The sequence below is a fragment of the Scyliorhinus canicula genome, chromosome 7 (assembly GCF_902713615.1).
Source record: "Scyliorhinus canicula chromosome 7, sScyCan1.1, whole genome shotgun sequence".
NCBI lineage: Eukaryota > Metazoa > Chordata > Chondrichthyes > Carcharhiniformes > Scyliorhinidae > Scyliorhinus > Scyliorhinus canicula.
This window is the reverse complement of record NC_052152.1, coordinates 33910783-33926452: the sequence shown is the minus strand read 5'-3', so window position 1 is coordinate 33926452 and position 15670 is coordinate 33910783. Positions and strand designations below refer to the sequence as shown.

At 48.2% G+C, this 15670-nt stretch overlaps 1 protein-coding gene across 7 annotated transcripts in view; it reads left to right on the top strand.

Moving 5' to 3' along the window:
- The window catches only part of ros1 (c-ros oncogene 1, receptor tyrosine kinase), a 335442-nt gene that overhangs the window by 280756 nt on the left and 39016 nt on the right, over nucleotides 1-15670 (top strand). Inside the window, exon 44 of one of the 7 annotated variants that reach the window (XM_038801722.1) lies at nucleotides 14388-14514. The exons of the other annotated variants lie outside the window; for them this stretch is intronic. Coding sequence (XP_038657650.1) covers nucleotides 14388-14473 — 86 coding nt within the window. The 3' untranslated portion in view covers nucleotides 14474-14514. Of the gene's footprint in view, nucleotides 1-14387; nucleotides 14515-15670 lie in introns of those variants that run through there. 7 annotated transcript variants of the gene reach the window in all.

Genomic DNA, 15670 nt, shown 5'->3' with positions numbered 1-15670 from the left:
GCTATAGTATAGATACATTTTATCAGAAATAATAGTGGTCTTGGGTCATTGCATCAAGGAATGTAATTCTAAGGTTCCACAGCAGCTGCCCTCTTATCAGTTTTATTTCTTCACAGAAAAAGTAATGATACTGACCTCAGAAGCATCTTAATCATAGGTTGGCCTGTGCATGTGCATCTTTGTGAGTTGACCTCCTTCCCACTAATTTCAGAAATGTTATGATAACCACAATATTTACTTACAGACTAAAATATCCTAAAAAGGAAAGAGAAAGGACTTGCAATTATACAGCACTTTTCACAGCCACAAGGAAACCCAAAGTACTTTATAGGCAATTAAGTACTTTTCAAGTGCAGCCACCATTGCCGTGTAGTTGTACTCTGAAGATGCCTGGTTAGCCATCGATCTTTGTCATTATGCAGTTAAAATAATGGATGTTAATTCATTGACAATTCTTTGACAATGTAACTAATTCTTTAATTATATCTGAGCAAAGAAAGTGAATGGGATTCTCCGTTTGCCGACACCAAAATTGCGAAATTCGAGTGAGCGGAGAATCGGTTCCGATGCCAAAATTGCGGCAGGCACCGATTTGACACCAAATCGTGATTCTCCACCACCTCAACAGCAGCGTCAATGCGTACCGGAATGCACTTACTGTAAGCACCATTTGCATATCACTAGCTGCTGCTGGCTGCTGGCTGCCGCAGCCCTGGGGGATGCCCTAGGGCTGTACAAGTCGGCGCTGCTCAAGGAGGAGAAGGAAGCTGCAACAGCGGAGCATGCAGCAACGGAGCGTGCAGCAGTCGAGCATGCAGCAGCGAAGCATGCAGAAGCAGAACGTGCAGCAGCGGGTGGCAGCAGGTGGCAGCTGCTGAGAATGGAGAGCGAGCCACCCAACAGGCTGAGGAGGAGGAGGTGGCAAGGAAGCGCCATGAGGTCTCGTGTGTACCGGCATTGCCTGTCATTCGAGGAACTGCTGGACCGGGCATGCCGTTGAAGACTCCGGCTGAGCAGAGAGACAGTGTGACATATCTGCCAGATGATGGCACACCTGGCACCGCGGGGAATGGGGAAGGGACACCCGCTCCTGGTGGCTGTCAAAGTGATGGCAGCCCTAAACGTCTATGCCACGGGGCCCTTCCAGGTGCTGAGTGGGGACCTGTCTGGGATCTCACAGACCTCAGTGCATAGGTGCAACCACGCCTTTACATAAGACCTATATGCACAGGCGGCTCAATACATACACTTCAATGTGGACTGAACCCACCAGTATGCCCGAGCAGCGGGGTTCCCCACTATCGCTTGGATGCCCCGGGTCCAGGGGGTGATTGGGTACAAGATTATGACAAATTTGGATAAGGTAGACAAGGAAAAACTGTGCTCGTTAGCTGATGGTGCAAGGACTGGGAGGAGTGGGGAGGGGAACACAGATAGAAGATTTAGGGCAAAATACAGGGAGCATGTGAGGAGAACATTCTTTGCACAGTGAGGGAAAATAACGCTGCCGAGGGTGCTGCACGTGAAGACGCTCCATGATTTCAGACGGAAATTAGATTGGCACTTAGGGGAGTGGGACTGACTGGATTTCTCCACGAAAACCTGGCCTGGACCTGATGGGCCGAATGGCAACCACGTATGCCATAAATGACTCTATGGTTTCCATCTTATTTATAATAAAATGATTTTCCAGGGAGAGCTGTTTTGAGGATGGCGGTGTGTTAATGGCTTCCCCTGTAAACACTTGGAGCAATTGCTCAGAGTTTTTACTATTTTGTGTTTATCCTCAATTTTGAGTCCATTTTGATTCCTTTATAGTTTTCATCTCTTCTCTAACTGGTCTTCTAACTGGTTGTGGTACTGAATGTTTTTGTGTTAGACTGAATATTAGTTGCTGTGCCTTTTTTCATGTCTCTCTTCCACCTGTGATCATCTTTTTAATACATTTTTATATTTTCTCATATGCATTCCAAGTAGACCCTGCAGGATTTGTACAGATTTTTCTTCTCTGGCTTATATATTTATACTTCATTCTCAGAATCATAACTTTTGAAGGTGTTCCATTAAGTGTTGTTGAATAATTCCATATATTAATTTGTTTTAATCGTTCGTTCTTTAAGTTATATTTCTGGCTCCTGGTCTTGGCTATTTACAACTTCAATTCTGTTTCATCTCTTGACTTCAAAATTCCACTAAAACATCAGCTTGGTATTTAGGGAAATTGTGGAACTATATTGTTTGATTTGATTATTTTCCTTTCTAAATGGCATAATGGCAATGGATCCTGTACACAGTTGAAGTTCCCCCCCCATGATTAGTCGATGCGTCGCTATGTCCGGGATTTCTGCCATGGTCTTTTTGATGAAACTCGTGTCGTCCCAGTTGGGCGCATACACGTTGACTAGAACTACCGGTGCCCCATCCATGGCCCCGCTGACCATGACATACCGCCCCCCTGGGTCTGTAACCGCCCTAAACATTGTCCTCTTGCCGATCAGGATCGCCACCCCCTGGCCCTTGTCCCATAACAGGAATGGTAGGTTTGTCCCACCCACCCCTTTCTTACCCGCAGTTGGTCCTGCTCCCTCAGGTGTGTCTCTTGGAGGAAGACTATGTCGGCCCTCATGTTTCTGAGGTGGGTGAGGACTCTGGATCTCTTCACTGGGCCGTTAAGTCCCCTTACGTTCCAGGTGATTATCCTGGTGGGGGTTTCTGCCCCCTCGTTCCTGTGGGATTAACCATACTTATCTGGTGGACGCGCCCCTGCCCTCCGGGGTTTCCCTTTGTTAGGGGGCCGTCCAGGATGGTCGTGGTCACTGCTCTCTCCATGCGGTCGAGTCTCTGCGCACCGGGGTTTCCCCTTGTCCCGGGGGAACCCGCCATGGCCGTCCACTGTGTGTCCGCCACACAGGTAGTTCCCTGCACTCTGGGGGCCCCCTTCGCCCACAGACTGTACTGGGTGGGTGCTTGCAATGGTTCCTTGTTTCGAGCCCTTGGTTGTGGCACTTTGTAGCCCTGTTCCTTTTCTGGCCTCTTTTCTCCCTCCGTCCCTGCAATTCCCCTCCCCGGTCTCTCGCTCCCCTGCCTGGCCTCTACGGTTTTCTGTCCGCTCTTCCCCCATCCTACCCTGCACCCCTCTCGCCTGCTCTCCCTTCTCCATTACTCTCGTTCCCTCGTTCTGGGGCCTGGCCTCCCACCTGGAGCGGTCCCTCAGGCAGTGGTTTGTTCTTTGTTCTGGGTGTTCCTGCCGGGGTGGGGGGGCTGGCATTGCCTCACCCCTCCCCACCCCGCTGTCGGTGTGTTGTTGCCCGCTGCCAGGGGCCCCTCATCCCCACCCCCCCTGGTTGTTTTCCAGCCCGTGCTCCTCGACGAACCTATTCTTCCTCAGCGGGGGCTGTAAAGAAATATTCCCTGTTTTGGTATGTGACCCAGAGTTTAGCTGGGTACAGCATACCAAAACGCACTCTGCTCCTGTGGAGAGCTGCTTTCGCTCTGTTGAACTCAGCCCGTCTCCTAGTTATATCTGCCCCAAGATCCTCATAGATTCGGATGGCGTGCCCTTCCCATTTGCAAGCTCTATTTTCCTTGGCCCAGCGCAGGATTGTCTCCCTATCCCGGTACCGGTGCAGTTTGGCTATGACTGCTCTCGGTTGTTCCCCTGCCTTGGGCTTCGGGCGCAGCGACCGATGAGCTTTGTCCATTTCCGGTGGGTTGGGGAAAGTTTTCTTCCCCACTAAGTTGCCCAACATCTCAGCCACGTATGCTGTGGGGTTTCTACCCTCGATCCCTTCTGGCAGGCCCACTATCCTGACATTTTGCCTTCTCGTGCGGGATTCCTGGTCGTCTACTCTGCCCTTCAGGCTCCCCTATGTTGCGCCCAGTCTCGCCACCTCCTTCTCCAGGGCCATGACCCGGTCGCTTGCGTCAGTCGCTGCTTTCTCCAGCTCCTTAATGGTTGCCTCCTGGGCTTCCAGTTTCTCCCCTTGGGTATCCAATTTCTCCTCTAGTCTGGTCAGGGCCTGCTGCACCCCTGACATGACCCTATCCACTGCTGCCTGCACTGCGGCCTCTATTTCTGCCTTCACCTCTGCCTTGAGTACCTGCAACTGCTCCCTCAGCTCCTCGGTAAAGTGTGCCTTCCAGTTCCCGCTCCCCCCTGGCCCCGGGGGAGAGGGCACCTGTCGGTCCAGCTCTTTTTGCTCGCCTGAGCTGGCTCGCCCCTTGTCCAGTCTGTATCTGGTGACCCTTCCCCCTCTGATCTGGCTCTCTTCTGGCAATTTTTCCCTCCCACTTCCCTTTCTTCTTCCCTTGTTTTTAGACCAGATTTTTAATAATCTTTATTGTCACAAGTAGGCTTACATTAACACTGCAATGAAGTTACTGTGAAAAGGCCCTAGTCGCCACATTCCAGCGTCTGTTCGGGTACACAATGAGAATTCAGAATGTCCAAGCACGTCTTTCGGCACTTGTGGGAGGAAACCGGAGCATCCGGAGGAAACCGACGCAGACACAGGGAGAAAGTGCAGACTCCTCACAAACAGTGACCCAAGTCGGGAATTGAACCTGGGACCCTGGTGCTGTGAAGCGATAGTGCTAACCACTATGATGGCACATTGCTGAAGCCTGTTCACAGTGAACTCAACATTCCAGTCAACGTCCGCGCCAACATCATCCTAGACATGGCAGCCTGCTGTGTGCCAACCCCTCCTCCACCTTAAACACTCACTCCTTCCACATTGGTGCACAATGGTAGCAGTGTGTACCATCTCCAAGATTAACTGCAATGACTTGCCGAGGCTCCTTTGACAGGTTCTCTGACTTGGAAGAATATCACTGTTCCTTCATTGTCACCGGGGCAAGATCCTGGAACTTCTACCTAGCAGCAATGTGGGTTTGGCTGCACCTTGTGGACTGCAATACTTCAGGAACGCAGCTCACCATTGCTTTCTCAAAGGCAGGTGGGGATGGCAAATGCTGGCCTTGCCAGCGATGCCCACATTCCATGAACAGATATAAAAAATAAAACTGGCAAGGAAACAAGGCAAATAAATACATTTTACAACAAATTGTTTCTGTTGGTCGAATCAACTTGAAGTATTTTGCAACCTGCTGTATTCAGAAGGATGGTAATGATAAAATAAAAAATTTTCTTGAAAGATTTTACTAATGCAGTAGCTGATGACAGGTACTACAGACACTGTTTAGATACTGCCGGTTTTGTGAATCTTTCCCTTGGTTTTGGATGTATTTTCAGTATGGTGGGGAGAACACAAGGACTCACATTGGCCCAGTGCTTGAGTAATATTTGTGGATAAAATGTATGATTTAAAAGGGGTAGCAGCTGGAAGTAACAAATATAATTTGGCAGGGAATTGGATTAGAAACCCAATCTTCTCCTTTGAAAACTAGCTGTCATTAAATCTCCAGGCTTCACTAATCAAAAAACATGGCAGAGTAATATTGAGCACAATAGAACTAAGTAGAAGGGAAAAGCAACAACTGACCCAAAACATTCATTTCAAAGTTTGAAAAATGTATTGCTACTGTGTCATTAGCAAGTACACTCAGACTTGGACAGCCATGGGGCGGATTCTCCGTAGCCCAACGCCGGAATCATGATGGATGATCGGGCGGAGAATGGATTTCTATGCCGAAATCGGGGACGGCGCCGGTTCGATGCTGGTGCGCCATGCTCCGCCCCCTCCGAAATGGCGTCATCATGATGCTCGTCGCACGCTGTTTTAGTGCCACCACACTTAGCCAGGATCCGTGCTGCTGGCTGGGGGGGGGGGGGGGGCGCTAGGGCTGGGAGACTGGTTGGGGATGGCCAGGGGATGGACTGTGGGGTAGCACTTATCGGGTTAGGTTTCGCGCACGGTGGACGCCATGTTGTACAGCGCAACCGGTGCAGGTCGTCAGCTGTGCGCGTGCGCGGACCGGCACCCAGCCATTCTCCAGCTGTTTTCATCGCAGTCCATGCGGGGTCAGCGCCGTATTTCCTGTCATGAAAGTCTACACATACTATGCTGGCCTCAGCACTTAGGGGGCGATTCTCCGCACTCACGACGGTGCGGAGAATAGCGGGTGTCGTAAATTTTTACGGCCACACTAGTCTGACGCCCTCCCGCTATTCTCCCCCCCCCCCCACGCCCGCCTCCCGACACGAATCGGTGTCCGCCGTTTTTTTACGGCGAGCAGCGATTCTCAGCTGGCCGATGGGCCGAAGTCCAAGCCCTTTACGACCGTTTTTAGGAACGTCAAACACACCTGGTCTGACCGTTCGTAAAAACGGCCGTAAAGTTGGGATCTTGGGAACCATGGCACCGATTGGCACGGCAGTACCACGGCCGTGCCAAGGGTGCCATGGGCCCGCGATCGGTGGGCACCGATCGCGGGCAGCGGGTACTTACCCCGCGCACTCTTTGTCCTTCCGCCGCCCCGCTGTATCCATTCGCGGGGCGGCTGAGGGGCATCCCGGCCCGCGCATGCGCGGGTTTCGCGCAAATGCGCGATGACGTCATCCGCGCATGCGCGGGTTGGAGTCTTCCAATCCGCGCATGCGCGGCTGACGTCATGTGACGCGTCAGCCGTCGCAAACTCTGGCAAGCGGGCTTAACGAAATTCGTTAAGCCCGCGATGCCGGAGTTCACGGCCGCGGCATGCTAGCCCCGACCGGGGACCAGAATCGGTTCTCGGTCGGGGATGGGGAGGCTGGCGTCAAACCCGCCCGTTTTTGACGCCAGCCTCACGATTTCTCCCGGTTTCAGAGAATCACGCCCTTAATCTCCAGAACGGAGAATCCAGCCGTGGTATTTCATTCTAATGGGTACATTCTGGGTGGAACCCTCTTTTTGAGACTATTGTGTGGTGGCGGGTGGCTCAGGTGGCACATTTCCTGATAGCCAGAATGGCAGGATCCCTCACCAGATTCTGCGATTGGAATCTCATTGATTATGTGCAGGTGAGTTCTCCTCCGAACCTCCAGGCAGGCCGGCAGCCGATTTGTCTGCCCCGCAGTCAGCTGATGGGTTTTAAATACCAGTCCAGCGCAATCCTATCACTCTCTCCAGCCCACCTGTCTTCACCAGACCATGCAGGATATCAGCAACCCAGAGGGAAAATGATACCAGCCTCAAGAAGAAGTGAGTTTCATGATTCAACTCCCCCCCCCCCCCCCCCCCCCACCCCTCCCCCAGCCAAGCCCCCCCCCTGTGGCCTCATCTCGCACTCCACCTCTGGGCGGACTTCAGACCTTTGTTGCTGTGGCCTCATTGGATTGGATTGGATTTGTTTATTGTCACGTGTACCGAGGTAAAGTGAAAAGTATTGTTCTGCGGGCAGCTCAACAGATCATTAAGTACATGGGAAGAAAAAGGAATAAAAGAAAATACATAATAGGGCAACACAAGATATACAATGTAACTACATAAGCATTGGCATCGGTTGAAGCATACAGGGTGTAGTGTTAATGAGGTCAGTCAATAAGAGTGTCATTTAGGAGTCTGGTGACAGTGGGGAAGAAGCTGTTTTTGAGTCTGTTAGTGCGTGTTCCTGCAGCACAGTACTGACCAGATAGCACTGGTGTGTGGCACCAAGGGGAAGACCCCTCTCCTCAATCTCAGGCAGTGACATAGGAGAGTCTGTGGGTTCACAGGCAAGGTGCTGTCCATGAAGACCACCTTGGCGTGGAGTTGGAGGGCAGGAACCAGTCTGCCCTGGCAGACTGATGAACAGCACATGAGGAACAGTGCAGTGCTATGGCAAGTCAGTTTTCTTGTCCTCACCTTGAAGGCTCTGACGAACTGAGGACCGCCTTGTGCACGACACTCATTAGCAATCGGGTTTTATACTAACGCAATTTCATGCTCGTCTTTGCAAAATTCGAAGGAGTGATGGGATTCTTGAGGGCAGCTATTTTAGGGTGGCATGGTAGCACAGTGGTTAGCACAGTTGCTTCACAGCTCCAGGGTTTCAGGTTGGATTCCCCGCTTAGGTCACTGTCTGTGTGGAGTTTGCACTTTCTCCCCGTGTGTGTGTGGGTTTCCTCCGGGTGCTCCGGTTTCCTCCCACAGTCCAAGATGTACAGGTTAGTTGGATTGGCCATGCTAAATTACCCTTAGGTTAGGTGGGGTTACTGGATTACGGGGATAGGGTGGAGGTGTGGGCTTAAGTAGGATGCTCTTTCCAAAAGCCAGTGCAGACTTGTTGGGCCGAATGGCCTCCTTCTGCACTGTAAATTCTAGGATTCTGTGATTCTATAATGAGCATTCATGAATGGCAAATGAATTCAAATTGCATTCACACCACCTGCCAGCAGAAAGACTGACCCGCCATTAACCCACAATTGGAAGAATTGCATTTTATACCAGTGAGTTTGCGACTTTTTGGCACCTGTTAGATGCACCGGGCCTACCCACCACAAAACCCACCACAGGTATGATGGGACAATTCCACACTTTGACTTTTTTGCATGGCTGGTGCGAAGACCTTGGGCGGGATTCTTTGATCCTGAAGCTAAGTGTTTACGCCATCGTAAACGCCGTCACGTTTCACGACGGCATCAACATGCCCTCAGTTGCAGTGATTCTGACCCTACAGGGGACCAGCACGGCATTGGAGCGACCCATGCCGCTCCAGCTGCTGATGCTGGCATCAGATGGGCATCGCAGTTCTGCGCATGTGCAGTGGGACTGGCGCCAATGCGCCCATGCATGGTGGCTTCCTTCTCCGCGCTGACCCCAACGCAACATGGCGTAGGGCTACAGGGGCCGGCGCGGAACAAAAATGGCCCCCAGCCTGAGAGGCTGGCCGCCGATCATTAGGCCCCAATTGCGGGCCAGGCCACGGTGGAGGCCCCCACGGAGTTGGACCCCCCTCCCCCACACCAGGCTGCCCCCGGATGCATGCACGCCGAGGTCCCGCCGGGTAAGAGCACACGTGGGCGGCGCCGGCTGGACTCGGAATGTTTGCGCGGCAGTTCGGCCCGTCCCGGGTGGAGAATTGCTGGGAATCCAGAATCGGCAGACCGGCTTCGGGGCGGCGTCGCGCAATTCGCGCCCGTCCTGGTGATTCTCCGGCCCAGCCTAGGCTGAGAGAATCCCGCCCGTTGTTTTTGGAGCATGTTTTCAAGTTTCGACACGCTTTTGAAACTTCAGTATGTGAAGTAGAAGCAAAGAATGGAAGCATTCTGGAGAACACGCTCAGCATCAATCTCAATTGGTATCACTCGAATTGAACAATCTGATTTTAAAAAAGTAATGTTTTCTTCATTCAGCACATAAATAATCTTGCAGGTTTTACTAACTGTGCCTTGATTCCAAATAACGGAGAGCACCAGCAATGAAACAGTCAAAATTAAAATGTAATAATTTTTAATTCTCCAGTTTTCCCTCTTTACTGAAGCTCCTAAACTTTATGACATTCACTGGCGCAGTATTTTGTGCAGCAGCTCCTCATCAGTAACTTCCCAAAAGTCATTCATCTTTTGGGCCTTGATAATGAACAAGGAACAACGCAGCACTGGAGCAGACCCTTCAGCCCTCCAAGCCTGTACCGGTCATGATACCAACCTTGGCCAAAACGCTCAGCGCTTCCTCATGCCGTATCCCTCTATACCCACCCCATCCATGTATTTGTCGAGATGCTTTCTGAACGCCGTTAATGTATCTGCTTCCACAACCTCCCCTGGCAATGCGTTCCAGGCACTCACCACCCTCTGTGTAAAAAACCTGCCTCGCACATCTCCTCTAAACTTTGCCCCACAGACCTTAAACCTATGCCCCCTGGTGACTGAATCCCCCACCCCTCAACCTTGGTCATTCTAATGAAAACAATCCGAGTCTATTCAGCCTCTCCTATTAGCTAACCCCCTCCAGACCAGCCAACATCCTGGTTGGGCAGCACGGTAGCATGGTGGTTAGCATAAATGCTTCACAGCTCCAGGGTCCCAGGTTCGATTCCCGGCTGGGTCACTCTCTGTGCGGAGCCTGCACATCCTCCCCGTGTTTGCGTGGGTTTCCTCCGGGTGCTCCGGTTTCCTCCCACAGTCCAAAGATGTGCGGGTTAGGTGGTTTGGCCATGCTAAATTGACCGTAGTGTCCTAAGAGTAAGGTTAAGGGGGGGAGTTGTTGGGTTACGGGTATAGGGTGGATATGTGGGTTTGAGTAGGGTGATCATTGCTCGGCACAACATCGAGGGCCGAAGGGCCTGTTCTGTGCTGTACTGTTCTATGTTCTATCCTGGTAAACTTCCTCTTCACCCTCTCCAAATCCTCCACATCCTAGTGTGGCGACCAGAATTGTGCGCAATATTCCAAGTGGGGCCTTACCAAGGTTCTATACAACTGTAGCATGACTTGCCAGTTTTTATACTTGAAGCCCCGACCAATGAAGGCAAGCATTCCATAAGCTTTCTTGACTACCTTGTCCACTTGTATTGCCACCTTCAAAGATCTGTGTACCTGCACGACCAGATCTCTCTGACTTTCTATTTTCCTCAGAGTTTTGCCATTTACTGTATATTTCCCCTCTATGTTAGACCTACCAAAATGCATTGCCTCACATTTGTCCAGATTAAACTCCATTTGCCATTTCTCTGCCCAAGTCTCCAACCTATCTATGTCCTGCTGTATCCTCTGACAATCCTCAACACTATCTGCCACTCCACCATGGTGTCATCCATGAGCTTACTAATCAGACCAGATACATTTCCTCAGCAAAGATCCCTGTGGGATACCACTAGTCACAACCTTCCATTCAGAATAACACCCTTCTACTGCTACTCTTTGCCTTCTGTGACCAAGCCAGTTCTGTATCCATCTTCCCACCTCACGTCTGATCCCGTGTGACTTCACCTTTTGTACCAGTCTGCCATGAGACACCTTATCAAAGGCTTTACTGAAGTCCATGTAAACAACATCCAACGCCCTCCCCATATCAATCATCTTTGTCACCTCCTCAAATAATGAATGTTGGTAGAATTATGCTATTTGGAAATGGTGAGAGATGGGAGTGAGCATTACATCTTGTCTTCACCAATTGCCCATATATTGCAAATTGCAGTGAACTCAGTAGATAGTGACCAGAGGTGCTCTACTTTCCAGGCAGCCACAATTGCCTGTGGTGCTCTACCCACCAGAGAACAATGAAATGTGACTTATAATCTAATTGTACACAGTGGTTGGAATTACTTACTGTCTCCGAATTGGAGCACAGATAAAGATTTTCTATTGCTGCGGTAGACATTTTAGGACCAACTTTAAGTGCTGTTTGTTCCAGGATTGCATCCACTAGTGCTGTCTTATGTTCCTATGTACTAACATGCTCAATGTTTCCCCTTCTCTGTTCCAACTGGAGTTAAATTGTGCGGCAAATGCGACATAATGTGCAGTATTGCAAACACTCTGTTTGAAATTGTTGTTGACAATAGATGGCCAAATAGGAGCAAAGATTTTCTCCTATAAAAAAGAAGCAATGAGGCAGCAGAAACATTGGTGGGCCACCTAACTGAGTCGTGCATGGATTTAGCTCTGATGTCATGCTCCATTGGATCTTTGTGGTGATATCCTGATAAATACCCATCGGTGTTTTGGAGTTTGTTGTTTTGGATGATGCAGCTTTCAAAGTTCTGTTGTAGCATTTTTCAGTATTCCGTTGCTGATTATCTGCACACTGGGGAAAATGGAAATTTGAAAGAATCCTTGTTGCCTCGATGTCAGCAGCATGGGATTGGTGCCAAAGTGCACATACTGAGCGCATGCCTCAGCAGAGCCTTGATGACTTTTTGGGTTCAGCACTGTGTTAAGCAATGGCTCACTCCTCCCAGGTTCCTCATGGATGGCTGAAATGATCCTGAGGAATAAACATTCAAAGCTGTGGTCACTCGCTCTATTCTGGCCTCCCGCTTGGATCACACTTAAGTTCTGTGCAAATAATTGGTTCTAAAGTGGTAGACAGATTCCTGTAGATACCAGAGCTGTCGGGGTTTGGTTTATTTATTTTTTCTAAAAAGCACTTGTTTCTGTCAGTATTTTAAAAAAATATCAGTTTACGTAAAGGGTAGCCAAGAAATAACAGTTATTTAAAACACTGGCAGGACTTCCAGGCAGAATTTTCACCCCCAAAGTTTGGATGGATTTGGGTCAGGTAATTTGATAAATTATTAAAGTCTCAAAGCAGAACTCACCCAATTCCAGAACAGGGCGGGTGACTGATCTGCTCCCGGGAGTCAGGTCACTCATTTGTATCTTTTATTGAGGCTTTCTGCCTCAGATTTTTTTTTGCGTCCAGCTTTTGCACTAATTAGCCAGATTTTCTTGGCCTCTCTGAAACCTGACAGAAAGTTGGGCAAGGATGGCATGGAACAGGCAAATATTTTTGCAGGACTACCTGTGAACCAGGAGGGGCAGGAATGCTGAGCAAACCTGTTAGCCTCTCTAGTGATCAATTCCATTTCTCACAGTCCAATGAACATCCAATGCCCTCCACAGGAGTGTCTTCCTACCTCTTTGATTGCTCTGGCCCATTCGCCCCAAATCCCTTCTCTCAACCTCTTCAGCCCACACCATCAAAGCTCCACCATGCTGTGCCCCCTCCCCACTCTTTCCCTCCCTCCTCACTGCTCCTGGCTGCAGCTTGATACCACAGGCCTGTCTGCCTGAGAGCCAGCCAGCCAGCCAGCCGGTCACTCAACCTGACTGCTGGGGACCAGTAAACAGATTCCAGAAACTGTAATCAGGTCCTGCTGTTAAATTCAGCAGAAGTGGAGCAAAATCTGTTTTTCTGGGTTTCCAGACCATAAAGTTGTTCTCCCATAGCTTGCTCCTTCCCTGCCTCCCCGTTAATATCGGTGTCTCCACCTTAAAATTGGGTGACACCACTTGCCATCCGGTTGGTACTTTGGTGACGAATGCAATCATCTTGTTACTAGTTAGGATTCATCAGATTCTGCAGCAGGTGACAGAGAATTCATTTAAGGCGTCTATCATGCAGAAAAGACCCACGCTGCAATTATGACAGGAGATAGTTGAACAGCCAAGAGAGTACAGGTCATGCCCAGGAAAATCAGGCAGCATATTGACTTTTTGGAGTAATATTTAAAAGATCAGTTGTAAGAGTTTTTGGATGTTCAGTAGATGTAAAAGATCCCAAGGCACTGTTCAAATAAAAGCTTGCTTTGTATCCAACTTTTATCCTGAAACAATAATTCCAAAAAATACTCAAAATCAATGGTCATTTATCTCTTTGCTGCCATAGGAACCCTGTTATGTATATGCAAATATTTTCCATACACATTTTGTTGGAATTTTCGCACATTGCTTATTCACCAACTTATGATTTATCATCGTATTTTTTCCAAGGAGCCATCCATCGGGAGGTTACACACCCAGCTGTGGGAGTTTGCCTTCTGGTGTTTTAATCTCAGCCTGGGAGTAGAGGATTAATTCAGGTTGGATCAATGTCATGAAACAGTCTTCTGTCTGATGGTTATCAGGTCCAACATGAAATTAGTTTGAGTAGCATAATCCACTTGCTCAATAAAAATGTTTTGAAGAGGGAATTATAAGCAAAGCACCTTAACAGAGGTTGTGGAATATCGGCAAGCGACAATGCCTCGGATTTAGTGGTAATAGTCATGGCAGGACTGTCAGCACCTTCTGGAGTCTGCACATGTGCAGAATAACATGGAAATCTAGTCACTGCCATCACTGATTTCTACCCTTGTTCATAGGGTGCACTGCTGAGTTATGTCCCCTTCCCACAAGTGCAATTGATGAGAAACCTTATGGGGCTTTTCACAGTATCTTCATTGCAGTGTTAATGTAAGCCTACTTGTGACAATAAAGATTATTAAAGAATTGAAGGGAACTTCCATTATTACGCTGTCAGTTGTCTGTACAAGCTCTTGGACAATTTACACCTTGTGACTTGAGGCATAGCTGGGTTTTTACTGACATGCTAACTTCATAATTACTGAAAAGTACCTTTGTTGGCTCTGAGTAACTAATTTTATCTTTGTGGAATGTCTCAATAATTAAAAAAATACATATTTAAAATAATTCAGCACTTAGCGCTATATTAGTTAAGTGGATTGGTCAAATTGCCCCTATGTGTCAAAAGGTTAGATGGGGTTACAGGGTTAGGGTGAGAGAGTGGGTCTAGGTAGGGTGCTCTTTCAGAGGGTCAGTGAAGATTCGATGGGCTGAATGGCCTCCTTCTGCACTGTAGAAATTCTATGCTTCTATGATTCATTTATCTCTTAATTCGATTAATTATTTTTCTGTCTGAGCATCTAAATTTAAAGGATTTTAATTGCCCCTTAACCTTTCTTGTTTGCTGCAAGTGGATACTTTAAAGTGATTGGTTGCTCACCTTCTTTCTGCAAATCAGGAGATCCCAGAGGAGAAGACCACGACACCGAGACACCAGGCAGCTTTCTTCGAGGTCAGCAGCGAATGTCGTTACCTCGCCACTGACCACAAAATCTGGGTTGCAGCATTTTCTTTACAGTAATGTACTTAATTACAATGCTTAGGCAGTGTAGTGAGCAGCTTGCTTCCTCCCCAGACAACATTCATTAGAAGGTACCGATGTTCTGATGGAGAAGGGGAGGAGATCAAATTGCGCCATTTGTAAATAGATGGAGACGGCTAAACTGTCAGTTAAAAAGAGGGATCTGTGATCGTCTGTAATTGATGCCATTGATGACAGCATTTCTGCAGAGCAACCCATTGCGAAAAGAAGTAAACAGTTGTGCTCTTATCCTGTGTCTTTAATGTTTCACATTATCGGTGACAAATGGTAAAATGCTGTGAATTTTGGCCTTTACTTTTGTTTAACTTTTTCCTGAAAATAAACGTTGGGTTTTGACAGACTGCCACCACTGCACACCAGAAGACAGTGATCTCATTGTGACTTCTGGAAGCACATGGCATAACTACACTCAAATGATTGAAGAGGACGACATGCTGAACAGATGGAAAAACCTTGTGATTCATGAGCTTCAGAAGTAACGTTATATTTTTGCATGCAGTTGCATTGCCTCTAAAAGTGATGCACTATGCCTTATATTTTCTTATGAATAGGGAACTATTTGAGAAATGCAATGGCTGTTTCTATTTTAGTTATTTGGCCAAGAGTGATGTTTTCATTACTCTTTATGTGAGTGCGCACAGATCCTAAACTGTACCAGGAAAAGGAGGGGAGGGGGTGCGGGAGGAATTATCAACATTATTCAGTATAATTAAAGCTTCATACTCCAGTTCTACAAGGCCTTTGAGAGCTTAAAAATCAAATTAAAATAAAAGTAAACAGTGAAATATATATTATAAATGAACCATCGCATTGATAAAATACTTTGGATAGATTGAAACTCAATGCAGTGTTTCTGATCATGACTAGAAACTCATTGCTAAATTGCTTTTAAAACACCTCACTGTTTTAAAGTGAGCGTCGAGCTGGTACTTCTGAAAACACAGATAGAGAGAGTTTAGGTTGTTACAATACCCTGGGCCAGTGCTGGGTCAATCCCAGGCCCACTTGACACAAAGTCACAACAAGGAAGTGAAATTAGATCTTATATTAATAGCCATGGCTTTGGGTGAGTTAAATTGACTACAGTCACCAGGTTTGCAAAGTTTATACACAAGTAACCTTTTATTATGAACAGTAAT